A 14095-nucleotide genomic window follows, 5' to 3' on the forward strand; every position below is an offset into this window, starting at 1 on the left:
GGGAAACTGAAATCCGGCGGTGCTTTATCCGCTTACACAGCTTTTAGGAGTCTTTAGCCTGTTGTAAGCAAGCAGTTCTGGACCGATTTCCACCCCTCGGCCAGAGATGCGAAATCCATTGTTGAAACTCTGGAGGATCCAATGCTTCCGCCCAGGTAGTTGGCTGCAACGGTGGGGAAGGAAGCGCACTGCAGACACAATTCTGAAGGGGTTTTTTTTAGACACTACCATGGAACCGCGATTGTTATAGTAGCGCGTACTCGCATAAAGCGGATGAGCTCGCGATCCAATTGTCTTGGTGGTAGTTGGTGTAATGCGCGTAAATACTGCTCTAGGGTTCTGTTCGCTCTCTCCTCGGCTCACCGGTCAGCTACTTGAACGTGGTAGGGGCAACGCAACCGTGGCGGCCCTCAACAACCCTAGAAAAGCTTTCCAGAACTTTGAAATGAATTGGGGGCAAATGCTGTCGGTAAGACCACACCTTAACGGGGCGTAGTGTAGACGGTAAATATGCTGAATGAACAGGCAGGCCAACTTAGGAGCCGAGGGATGCGAAGCACATGGAATAAAAATGGGCTTGTTTTAGGAAAAAATAAGTCCACCACCACCCACAAGACCGTGCGTGTTGCCATGACTTTCTGGCAAATCTGTAATAAAAAATCCATGGAGATGACTTCCCAGGGCGGGAGGCCACACCGGGAGAGGTTTCCCAACAGCCCATGGGGCTTTCCCTCGGGGCGGTCTTTGGCTTCTGCACAAACAACAGAAAGCAACCTTTTAATATACGCCTCAATGTCGCCTTAAGCATGGCCGCTACCACACCAGAATTCCGACGGCGGCGAATTTAAATGCAGAGTTTTAGAAAGCCTAAAATGTCCAGCGGAAATGGGCATCATGGCAGGCCTCGAGAACTCTGCTTGCGGAGGGAGGGAGCCACGCATCACCGTGACCCCGCCAAACGCCATTCTCCAAACGCCAATTGGGAATTAAGCCTTCCATCCGCCCGAGATGCGTCGCCCGCTTACTCCTCAAGAGATCCGTAGGAAAGGGAGATGAGAGACCAGGCTGGGGAATGGGCGGAGAAAGGAGGAGTGGATGTCCTGAGATTCGGGTGATAGCCAGCCCCTGAATAGTGGGAGGGAGAGAATACAGTCGCGCTGAATGTCCCTCCGGGTAAGCTATCTCCACCCCTCGTAGGCGCCGGGTATATGCCTTGTGACGCATCAGCCAGTTTATTGGTTTTTTTCCGGGAAAGCAAATGGACCGTGAAAGAGAGAACGAGAAAACTGGAAAATCGCCCAACGGCTTACGTTTGAAGTTCCCGCCCAGCGGTTGCTTCATGGACACTTGAGGGGTGGAGAGGGGCGCTGACCCGAAGTTCTTGTGATCCCGACCAAACTTGAAAGGGGTGTTTAGCCCCCCTCCAGCCAGTGGCGCTAAGCGGAGAGTGCTACTTTAATGGCCGCAGTCATCGCTATCCCCCACAGTCCAGTTGAGTTCAGCACCGGAGTAATTTCTTTTGATAAATAAGCACCTTGGCGATGAACCAGCCTTATCATCTTTATTTCTTCTGGCAACAGGGCTGCCCTGCCGCTTTTGTCCGAGGTAGGCATCCGGCGTGAACCACAAGCGGGGAGATCTGGGTCAGGGTGCTTTTAGGATAGGTTCGGTGGCAGAGAGAGAGAAAGCAGACTTTAAAGTTGAAAGGCTGTCGATGACATCTCTTCAGACCAGGGAAGGGGCCCGGGCTTACGGTGGACAGTGCGATCTTTACCCTTAGTGCGTAAGAGGTCTGTGAGAGGGAGAGTCAGTTCAGCTTAATTGGGGTATAAAGTCCACGATAGAAATTAGCAAAAAACCTAGAAAAGATTGAGTTCTTTTGGTTGGTCAAGGTTACCCGACCATTGGAGGACCGCATCAATCTTCCAGCAGGATCCATTTGTAGGTCTCCTCAGGGAGATTCGTATAGCTTAAATAGTCAATAGAGGCTTTGGTGGAAAACAGCACTTTGGAAAGTTTGGTAAAGAGGTGGTTGATGAGCAAGCCGCTTCCAATACTTCGAACTAATGCTTCATGCTCCTCCATGGTTTGGAGAGAATAAATTAAAAGCGCCATCTTAAGTACACCAACTACTCCCTTTGTACAATAAATCACAATGGAGAACTTCGTTGATAAAGGGCTTTCAGCGTAAAAGCTCCGAGGCCCCACTTTCAACCGAATGGCATTTATTAAGTATTCAAACTGTCCAAAATTTGTGTTAAATGTAGTCAAGAGTTCATAGACTTAAGCAATTCTGACCCTGTAGTAAGCTTCTCTCAAGTCCAACTTAGTAAAGATCGTCCTTTGCCCAATCGTCTAAAAGGTCCTTTGATTAAAAGCGCAAGTAAAGGGTATTTGTGGACAAGGGGAGACTCGGCATTGAGACCTCGGTAATCTGTGCAGAGCCCATTAGAACCACATCTTTCTTTTTTACAAACAATACCCAGGAGCAGCATGTGGTGTTTGCAGTGGAAGTACGCCGTGATGAACCAGCTGAAGCTGGAGTTCTTTATTCTAAGAAGCGAAAGTTCCTTCTCCTCATTGGGACTCCATCACAGTGGAATTCTACCTTTGGGCAGTTCGCCTCTGGCTGTATTTCGATACGATTTTGCAGTCAGTGTCTCTATGGGGTGGCAACTGATCGCATTCTTGCTCCTGAAATAATACTCTTGGCTTAGATCTTGATGCGATTGGGATGCCGGTAGAATCGGGAACTGTCGCTGATGAAGCTAAGGGGGGGTGTGTGTCAGGAAAAAAAGGTCGAAGTTTTCCACAATTCATGTGTTCCCCGCAGGGAGGGTCAGTGAATTCCAAGATCCTTTCTTTCCAAAAGGAATTACGGTTCATGTAACAACAACCATGGCATGCCCCAGAACTATATGGAGTGTTTGGACACTGGCGCCAAGAATAAAACTAATTTTTTCCCAATGAATTCGAGCGCGAGCTGAGAGAGAACCGGTTGTGTTTTGAACTGGGCCGGTCGCTTCGCTTTCTTCCTTCCCGAGGACTGCCCGTCCATTTGGGTGAAAGGTATGGGCTTAGCCAGGGGACTTTGGTTCTAGACCTAGCTCACTCCGCCACTACACCTGGGCCCCATTAAACAATGGGGAGAACCTAAGCCAGCAATCCACAAGGGCTGAGGCTATAATCGCAGTATGCTATAGCGAAGGGTTGGCCAGAAACGCTTTGATTGTAATGGGGCTGCTGCTCTCTACTCAATCACGCTGTCTGAATTCGAACCCATGTCCATTGGGGCTGAAGAAAGGCAAAACAGCTGCTTCCCCTCTCCGGTCAGCTTTCGATGACTGCTTTAGATAGGCGTTGGGAAGCTGACCCTGATTTCTTGGTGGCCGGGCAGATGGTACAGCGGCGAGTGGATTGTGCTTCCTGTTTTTTTCAGGCAGTTACGGCTAGATGACCGGGACCTCCGCGAAGTAAAGACACAATCCCAGTCGGGCGACGCTTCGGAGAGTGGTCTCCGATTACTTAAGAGGCGGCTTGGGCTTCAGGGACGAAGTGGGTCGCAGTGGCGGCTTCGGCGAGGCGTGCGACTCCGAACGCATCTGCTTGCATCTAAGCCAGCGCCACTTCTGGGATCCCCAATGCAATCCAATCAGCAATAAAGCGGGGGCCGAATTAAACAGCAGTTGCGCGCAGCTTGCCGCCGACAGCATCCGAGAAGTATTAGCAGATTTCATGCGTACCAGGCCACTCAGGAGGAGTCCGAACGGCAACGCCGCGACGCATCTAAATTCACGGGCAAATTCTGCAAACGGCGGTTGCCTTGCTGAATAGTTTTGATACGTGCGGGGATAGCTTCATTTTCTGCACCTGGATCTTGAAGGCGCAGCCCTCCAAGGCTGTTGGGAGGAATCGCGGGTGCGATGCGAGAATCTTCATCTTGCAGGTTCAAAAGAGTCGACGCAAAACCAGTAGAGGCTGCTGCCCCCCATCCAGGACTGAGCCCGATAAGTCCCCTCGTATTTTCGGCGCTACCAGGATCGTATAAATCATCATGGTCCTCCATGTGGGCATCGAAGTTGCAAGATGAAGTAGGGAAGTTTAGGCGGTCCCATCCCGAAATCCGTGGCAGGTATTGGAGGACCTGTGCTTACCTCTCCACGCGACCCTTGGCGCCACTGGCAGGGCGATTTCGGCCAGAGTTGAGCGGGTTGAAGCGTGATTTAGCAGCGGGGGGGGGGGGGGGCTGGAACCGTCGGTGGAGGTATCAAGCGCCCGGTGCCGCTGGTGTTCGGTGGAGGCGGTCAGCTTTTTTGAAGGTGGCTGGACTCCAGCAGCATTAAGCCTGCCTCCTTGGCGCCGGGCTGTACCACGTGATAGCCGTAGACTCCAACTTGGGCTGTCCTGGTCTCGTTGCTTCTTCAATTCCCTCTCCAAAAGTAGCTCTCTCTCCTTACTGCGAGTCAATGCATCCTGGTAAAAGTGCGCATGCAAAGCTTCGCTTTCTCCCTGCTCCAATTTCAGCCAGTTCGTCCCGTTGAACCAGCTGCAGTAAGTTCACTTTATGCAATTTAGAAGGCCTGAAACACTTTCATGTTGACGCTTTCGTAAGTTCAGCGTTTAAGGTGTTCCAGGACTTTTATCATGGACTTGATAGATTCTGGCGCGATATTGCCGCTGGAGCGCCTCTTGGCACGGTCCCGCTAATCTCGAAGCGTTGGACTTCTTTAGCGCCCAAGCGTGCTCCCCTGGTCTCTGCAGGTTTTCACGCTCTTGCTGCAGCTGTTCCCGTTCCCTCTTCCCATAGCTGGATTCCACGGGCCCATGCTTCTTGGGCATCTTCGGGTGAATCGTCGCCGCCTTCACTCTCATCCCAGCTCTCTTTCGATGGGAGAGGAACAGATCCGGCTGGGAGGAGCAGGCTTCTCCAGTTCCCTCGCCAGTCTGGACGCTTAGGCGGCATCGTGTCTACCGTGGCTCCATCGGGGGCATCTCAGGTGCAGCCCTGCTCTTTGGGGATCAGGGAATCGGTCCGGATCGAAGACGGTACAGATACCCCTCCCAATCCCTGAGTATAGTCCTGAAGTGTCACCCGGTGGTCTTCGACGGCCCCAGTGCTGTGCCACGGTGTGGTTCTTTTGGGAGCATCACCCGAAATCACGGAAGTCCAGGAATCGCTCTCAATGGACTCCTGGGTTGCCGCATATGAAAGGTGGTCAGGCCCGTCTCCCTCCGTGACAGGTTGCATCTGAGGTTTGTAATCCCATCTCACGAGGAAGCGGTGGTAGATATCCCGGATCCACAGAGCTCGATCCATAGAACAGCCCCCAAGCGACTCAATGTAAGTCCCCATGGTCGCCACGCCCCTCGCTCCAACGGAGTAAAGGAAGACTCGCGCTGATACGAGGACGGAAAGAGCTCAGCTGGTGACTTCGCTTCTCCGGGTTCCTCCAGATTCAGAAGGGAAAAGGTCGGAGCTCTTTGGGGCTACCGCGACTTCAGAAACATTCAACCTCTCTCATGCCGAGGCACCAGAGGTCCACTGTACAGTAATGATGAATTAAGCGATTCTCGCCACAATGTAAGGAATTTCCATAGAAGCAGAAATAAAAGGCTCTTGGTGTAAAGACCGCTTATTCAGACATCTTAGAAAGCTCAGCACGGCAGGAATAAGATCACCAGAAACATACAGGTTATAACTTGTTCATCCCATCCCCCCTCCCGGATTCCCATGGGAACGGAGGTCTCATCTCCCTCGCAGAGATAAGGTCTCCGCCAGAGAAGCTGGCCCATCGCCCGGGCTGTGGAATGTAGTCAAGACCAGGCGGCTGCCCCTCTCATCAACACCATTGAATCCTTTACAGTCACCTAGCAAGTTTCCATTGCACAGTGGAGATTTGAACCTGGTTTCCCAGATCCTAGTCTGGCACTCTGGCCCCTTCCACGCATGCGGAATAATGCAATTTCATTGCACTTCGCAGCTGTGCGGAATAGAAAATCCACTTGCAAACAATTGTGAAAATGGATTGAAAGTACATTATTCTGCCTGTGCAGGAGGGGCCTCTGACCACTTCACAATTCTTATTTTTTCCCTATCACTTCCAACTGCAGGCTTCTGTGGGCAGCGCCCTCTTGTTTCCTTACGTTCCCTGCTGGTGCCATATAAACAACAACAACTATGATTTTCCCACTAGGGAACATACTTACTTGTGCTTTTGAATATCCTTGACTCCGTTTTTCAAGTTCCCTAATCTTTCTGATGGGTTGTCCCTGAAAAAAAAGGTTGAGCGACAAAATAAGTCAGGAAGCGGTGTTCATCCCTTGTTGAAGTATATGCAAGTGTCCTCCCTTGGCTACACCCGACAAGCGTTAAAAGTGTTTACCTGCATAGTTTTTTAATTAGGTTAGCAGCATTTTTGGCAATCTTCTTTGGAAATTCGATCATGTCAATCCCCCTTAATATGATATTATAGGTTTTCATGGGGTCTGGGCCTGAGAAAGGTGGACTGGAGGAGGAGAAAAACCCAAAGTTAAAATCTGTTTTTTAAAAAATGTCACACAAAATGCTAAAATTAGGCAGCTGAAACAGTTTGTGCATTTTGTAGATATATTCTATCACAGGGGTAGGGAACCTGCGGCTCTCCAGATGTTCGGGAACTACAATTCCCATCAGCCTCTGTCAGCATGGCCAATTGGCCATGCTGGTAGGGGCTGATGGGAATTGTAGTTCCTGAGCATCTGGAGAGCCGCAGGTTCCCTACCCCTGTTCTATCACAATCTTTAAAAAATTAAACTCCCTAGACACTCCTTTGCAATACTTTTTCCAGTCTGTGTTTCTGTAGCACTTCCATTGGCTTAGGCTAGTCGGATGAGGTCTGTGTTCCAAACAATCAGTCAGGGCCATGAAATGACCATGTGAATCCAGCAAACCCAATGAGTAATCATGAATGTATTTACTACACTGTAACTTTAACAATAATGAAATGATTTGTGATATTATCAGCCACAAAAAGTATCATAGTAAAGCTGCATTGGCTTAGACTGGAGTAACTGCATTAGCTCAGACTAGAGTAACTCAGAATAGGATTGCAACTGTTGCTGGTTTCATAAGTGTAATATATACTCTGGGAATAGAAGAGTAAACAATTCTAGGAAAACAGTGGTAGTGATTTTGAGCTTCGCTGACTCTTGTTTCAAGTGCTGTTCTAAACACACCATTGGCCCATATGTACGGGACACAGATAGCAATGTATCTCTTTGATGTACTGTATGGACTCACGTCAGTTCCATCCTTATAAGTACCCAGAAGAGCATTCTGACAACCAAAAGAAATCATGCTAAGGGATCTGTCACACCAACAAAGTAACCTCCTGTCAACTTCAGCAAGACAGTCACAAGAATAATGATCAGATTTAAAGAACTGGAAGTAAAGCTTGACTTGTTGGACATATTATTGATGCCTCCACATTCTTACAGCAACAAGTTGTGCCCCTTCAAACCCACCCTCATGGGAAACAGGACAGGAAATAAAAATCAGAAGAAATTAGTTCCTCTCTTCCCCATCTGCTTTCACAAGGGAAGGATTTAGTTCAGGATTACAGAGTTTGTACCTGTATCAGAAAACTAACAATGCAATTTTATTTTTAATTGAACTTTTTTCTGGCATAATATATATTTGTAACTTTAGACCAGGTGGTATATGAATGTTTTAAAGATTCATGTATGATTGATTAATGTGTATTATTTAAATTTTATAAGACAATGGAGAATATTATAGTTTCTTTGATGTAACATATATACTGTTTTTGTTCACATCACTATAACTGTTAATTATGTAAACGGACTTAACCCTGTAATTCCTACAGCATTATGATGATAAGGATTCAGATATGTATAGCTGCCTATCTCATATGTCATGATTCTGATTATTATGTATCTGGGATGAAACTTCAATTAATATCTTGCATCTTCCCAGGATGAGACTAGTATTTTAGTATCAAGATTTATTCAGATAGCAATTTAGACATCATGGATGTGTCTGGATACAAACAGATATACTATCCGAAAGGATGAAGTATTCCAGGGGTCTGAAAGTAATGGGGCAGACTAAAATTCTGAATGAGGATTTTGAGACTAGCATTTAAGCACTTTCAAAAACGTGAATTTCAAAAGGAATCCATTTGATGGCTTCACATTGTGTAGTATCTTGTAGATCTTAATATACAAGCATGCTGATAAATCTCTGTATGTCGAATGAACAAGACTTTTCAGTGTGCTTAAAGCTTATGACACAAATAGGAAAAACAGCATGCTTTATGGTATGACAAGAATGTGCAATAATGTCGTACACAGCAATGTTTCCTTTATCTTTTATGTCTGCAGTGCCAATATTCAGTTGTCCTTAATCAGGAGCAATTTTAGTAACTGCTGCTTATGGTAAACCACTACTGTTATATTAATTGTTTTAATAGGTCATGTTCTTCTCTGAAGCATCCTGATCCCACAGAGTAAGTTCAGTGAATAGAAGGCCATAACATAATCATGTTTCATCAGAAGAACTCCATATTCTGAGGCATCCATCCTTGGTACTGATGGAGCAAATATGGACCTTGTAAAATATGGCTTCTCTGATTTTACCCCTTAATGTAGTGTCCCCTGATAATTTCTGACTTTGCCCTTTGCTCCCCTGACAAATCAATCGTCTTTGCAAGGACTGGGAGCCTAAGCAATGCTGCTTATCATGGCCAAACAGGACTTGGGGTGATACTATTTCTGTAGCATTGTTTTGTAAATAGCTGATTGCTTATGGGATAATAGTGGAGACTCAGATACCTCCACTTCGGTTTGTCTAAAGTAAAAAAGTACAGGATCCCTCTATGATTTCAACAAAGTACTTACGATAAGTCAAGTTGCACCTTTCTAAACCCATTATTTAGACAGGTGTCACTGTTTAGGATGACTGAATTCAATGATATTCTTAAATCCTGAATTGGAAGATGCAAGTACTGGAAAATATATGAAGGGTCATCTACTATTACTGTTGTTGTTGTTATAGTCAACAACATTGTTTACAGCAGCTTCTAACATTACAGATCCATCCTCCTCTGAGAGAGGTTGGTGATGTTCACACTTTACACATGGGAACTGAGGCCGACGAGAGAATGACAAGAGTTTCTTGGCTAAGAAGGGATTTGAACCTAGGATTAGGGTCCACTAAGCTATCTACTATGCCACATCTAATCTACACCATTTAACCACTATATCTCTTCAAGTTAAATCACCCATGACACTTGCTAAGGCAGCCTCTCTTTATAGAAATCTTCAGGGAAGATAGCACAATTTCCTCAGGCAATGTATCCCAGTGTGCAGGTGATTTTATAATTATTTAGGCATTTCCCCCCTTAATGGTCAGTTCAAATGTCATAATTATACTGCGAATCCATTGGCTCTGGTCTTGTTGGAGATGAAGTTTGATTTTCATTCATTCCTTTTACAGCAGCCCATGAGGTATTTAATAACAGATGAACTTAATTCCTTGATTGTGTACAATGGCCACTGCACACTGTGCAGTGTACAATGGCCACTGCATGCCACCAGAAGTCTGCAATTTGATGTGTATGTGGTGTCCAATGCATATTGAGAGCAAAAGAATTTAAAACTGCTGCCACGTACCTTAGAGATTCCCTACTGGCTCTTAACTGTCTCTACTGGCCCCTAATCTCCCTTTACTTAAAGAATAAAGGCCAATTCAGACAATCTTCAAGGTAAAACAATATTACAGGTGCTCAAATCTTTACACTGGCTGTTCCACAGCCATTATACATCAGCAATACTGGCTATGGAGCGCTGCAAAACAATAATGAACAGGCTGAATGGGACAGTTTTCAGACCTTCCCCACCCCCCCCCGTCATAATGGACTATGCCACCTCTAAACCTCCAGTGCTCCTAATCAAAGTGACAAAGGCAGAAACACTCTAATTTGCTGATCTATTTTTATCAGCAACTCTGATTCCGATGCCCATACCTGCCAGTCAAGAGTTCATACATTAAGATTCCCAGTGACCAGTAGTCTGCTGAAATGTCATGACCTTTGTTCAGGATGATCTCTGGGGCTACGTACTCTGGAGTTCCACAAAAAGTCCATGTTTTCTTTCCAAATCCTATTTTTTTTGCAAAGCCAAAATCGACCTGTGAATGAAGGTTCACACACCATCAAGGAAGAAAAAAATATAGAGCAGTTCTATGGACAGAAAGGCTTGAGGAGATGATCCTGTTTTGATTAGGATAACAAACATCAGAAGGAAAGCTTTAACCATGGGAATGTTATTGGGGTAAGAACACTGGCTTTCCCAGAAACGAAAAGGAGAACCGTGTAGCACTTATCTTTTTAGAGTTAAGATTTGCAAAGGATGTGCACGATGAACAGGTGACAATTATGCAAGGTTTTATCACAGTTCTTTAGTTTATGTAGAACTAAACCATTTAATTATCCAAGGTAGTAGTATCCAACACTTGGAATGGATTCAGCCCATCAATGCGCAATTGCTGGAGTAAGATGGGACCCAAACAATGAAATCTGGTCTAACTACCATATACAGCCACCCTCGGTTTACAAAACAACTGTAAGCAGAAATCTGCTTAAAAGGGTATAACTCTGTCTAGAATTGCACTGATAGGATACTTCCCAAGATGTCAATATTAAATTAGTTTAGGGGTTTGTGAGTGCCATTTTTTGCCAGGACTGGACCCACAGCAAAATTAGAGTGACCATGAGCTGTCTCCATCAGCATACAGTAAATACTGCCCTGACTGTTTGCAGTGTATCAAATGGTCCTCTGCTAGTTACTTAATCCACTGCCTATTCTATACATACAATTATGTCCAGCTTGTTTACAATTGCAGCTACCACGTTCTTTTCTGCTCCCTGTGTTACTTTTGAAGGAAAGGGGAAAAAACTTTTCGAGTTTGGGTGGACCCTAAAAATCCAGGAAAGACTATTTCATGGCATCCTCAATTCATTCATTAAAGACCTTGGGGAATTTGCAGTTCCTGGTATAACCTCTGCTGCCACCGCTGTTCCAATGGAGAATTGGAATGGTCATCTATGATTTGGGTGTTTGTGGAGATGCAGTAACAATGAACTATACCATGCTAAACCATAGACAGTATGTTATTGCAGCACCTACACCCAGACTTAAAGAGGATTGGTGAACTGAGCCTCCCGCCGCTCCCCTGCCAAGTATTTCTGGACAAGACTTTGTTCACTTAGTCCTAGATTCTAACACTGACATGTTAATATCAGAAAAGAGAAGATTCCAATACATATTAGCACAAATGTTTGCTTGTGTCTTGCTTCTGTGACCCAGGGTCTCTTTTTCAAGGACAGAATGAGTTCTGCAGGTCTTGTACCTAGCTAGGACTAAGTAGATTTGAGGCCTAACTATTTTAAATCAACAAATGATAACCCATCATATCTGCACTAGAAAAAAAAGAATGTTGTATAAAATGATAGTGGTATGTGTTTTCTTTTAAACAAGTAATTTAAGAAATGGAAACCATAATCAAATACCAGAAGGATGGAGGGAAATTTACCCCGAAAACAGTTGTGAGTGAAAGTACACAAGAAGGCCTTTAAAACCATCCAGGGTAAATTTCAGATTTTCGCACCTTTACAGCAAGACAGATTTGCTTTTATTAGTTCTCCTCCTAAACCAATTTGTCCTTGGAGTGCAGTCCTGAATACTGCCTTTCAGCCCGAAGAACTATTTGATGGCTGTTATAAACCCATTAGAGAAGGCATTTTATAATGGAAGAGGAGCCAGAGCCTTAACTGCAATGCAGTGAGCATGACACAGTAATATTTTCTTGCTGCTTGGAAGAAAAATGTCTGAGCACTCACCAGTTTGGCATAACCTCGATGATCTAGGATGAGGTTTTCTGGCTTGAGGTCCCTATAAATGATTCCTTTGGAATGCAAATAGGCAAAAGCTTCTACCACACATGCTGTATAAAATCTGGTTGTAGAATCTTCAAATGAACCTCTGTAGGGGGGAGGAAAGATAATAAGAGCTCCTGAGTTCTTTCATTTTGTTTAAAAACAGCTTCAGGGAAGGGAAAAATTGGATCACTAGGGAAAACATACAAGTTTGCTTTGACATCCAGTTTTCAGCTTCACACAACACTACCTTCTGACATAACATGGTCTCTAATTTATATCTTTGTATCTAATTCTGAACATGGCTCCACAGTATGGATCAAAAGTTCCCCATAATGTACAGATACAGGGGTTCCCCCCACCAGTTCAGGGGAATCTCCCGTTATTGCAGTGAAATCCTAAAATGTAGACGTTGGGGACAGTAGATGAACCCTCCCAACTGGGAAGCAGTCTGTGTAAATGAAGTCACTACTCACAGCTCCATATTCTATCTCATTACTTCTGCAAGATTTCAAGAAAAACTATGAGTAGAGACTTGAAGCAGAAAATGCACTCTGTCTCTAAACCGCTGGCAAGCTGACGGTGGGTCTGGTTCAGAGGTGCTTTCTCCTCTGCTCCAAGAACACAGAATGCATTGCCTTCTGTAAGTTTCCCGTCATCAGCCAGAAAATGAGTGTGTTGTTATTAATTAATTTTCATATACCACCCAACCCCCAAAGTGTTCTGGGCAGTGTACAATGTTAGAGGGGAAAGTACTTCCAACCCAGACCCACCCCTTCACCAGGCCAGTGGAGTAGCTTACTGCTGGCAGTCAGGTGATGAATGGGTCTGGGCTGACATGATTTTTCCTCCAAATCCCCTCCCATCAGCTGGCAGTGGCAAGAAGCCTGGGGTAAAGAAGGAGCGGAACAGAAAGAGAGAAACTAGTAAGTGAGCAATGGAGAGAGAAAATGGTGGGAGGAGGGGAGAAAAGTGATGAGGGGATCATGGGAATAAGGACGAAAGGATGAAGTAGGGCTGGCTGGCTGGCTGGCATGCCCCCTATATTGCAAATTCTCAAATGTCTCCTCTTGTGCCTATTTAAATGTTTAACCTCTCAGCTGCATAAGCATGCACAAGTCTTCCTTTTCAGCTGGTACCCACACAAATAAAGGGATAAGAAGTTTTTATTAGCTCTCTCCCCACCCCAAATCCCACATGGGATGCAAGGACAGGAGCCTCTTAATAACTGCATTGACCTGAGGGGGACTTTCGTACAAACTGAAAGTCACCGTTCAAACATTTTTAGGCCATGAAACCACCTGAAGGATCTGCCTTGTCAGGAGAACATATTTCACATATTTAATGATGAGGCCGTAGAAGCCCACTGGCTGCCTGAGAAAGAATACTGTGAAACAGCTGTAGGGTTACGACGGAGTCATATTTCTCCGCTTGTTTGCATAGTTGTGGGAAGCTCATAATTTTTAAGGCCACAAATAACTTGCCCACATGTTGCATTTTGTTTTGCCTGGTGGGAACAAAGTGGGTCATTGACATCACTGGTTTCTAATGTGCATACTGCAAGGTCTGAAATAATTGCTATCTATTGCAGTCAGCTGCCAAACTAGTGTTGGATGTCAGGAACTAGAAATTGAAGTCATTCCTGTTATTTACAGTCAGAACTACTGAGACTGACTTCATAATAATCAGCAACTAACAATGCCCTAAAACCTAGTGGCAAGGTATGGAGCAGTATACTGCATATTTCCTTGACTTGTTTGGAGAAAAACAAATTATTAATATATTGAAGACTTTTTTAGAACCACCTTCCTATTTTCATTTCTTTAAATTCATTCCAGAGTAAACACTTTAGAACAGAGTTGAAGAATAGAAAGTGTTACAACATATCAGTGATATTTTAAATAGGAATAAATAAATGGTTATGGAATCATTAACAGCAGATACCATTTAAATAATTTTCTGCCTTGTGTTTTCCTGTTATATGCAATATAAACATGGGGGTCCAAACTGGAATTATTATTATTTTCAGACACCAGCCAACGTTTCTATTTCTAACTGAAGCTGGTTAGCAAGCTACAGATGTTGAAAAAAATTCTTGAAGTGAATGTAATTCCAATTAAATTTTAACACCATGGTTTCCAACTACAATGCTAACACAC

The 14095-nt window shown here is 44.8% G+C and overlaps 1 protein-coding gene across 5 annotated transcripts in view; it reads right to left on the reverse strand.

Annotated features, from left to right (window-relative positions):
- Positions 1-14095, reverse strand: part of PRKG1 (protein kinase cGMP-dependent 1) — a 916981-nt gene that overhangs the window by 8661 nt on the left and 894225 nt on the right. For all 5 annotated transcript variants that reach the window (XM_048505459.1, XM_048505458.1, XM_048505460.1 and 2 more), the window contains 4 exons: positions 11901-12042; positions 10026-10189; positions 6384-6506; positions 6208-6270 (listed from right to left, as the gene is read on the reverse strand). In XM_048505459.1, coding sequence (XP_048361416.1) covers positions 6208-6270; positions 6384-6506; positions 10026-10189; positions 11901-12042 — 492 coding nt within the window. The remainder of the gene's footprint in view (positions 1-6207; positions 6271-6383; positions 6507-10025; positions 10190-11900; positions 12043-14095) is intronic.

The sequence above is a fragment of the Sphaerodactylus townsendi genome, linkage group LG08, assembly GCF_021028975.2.
Source record: "Sphaerodactylus townsendi isolate TG3544 linkage group LG08, MPM_Stown_v2.3, whole genome shotgun sequence".
NCBI classification, from domain to species: Eukaryota; Metazoa; Chordata; class Lepidosauria; order Squamata; family Sphaerodactylidae; genus Sphaerodactylus; species Sphaerodactylus townsendi.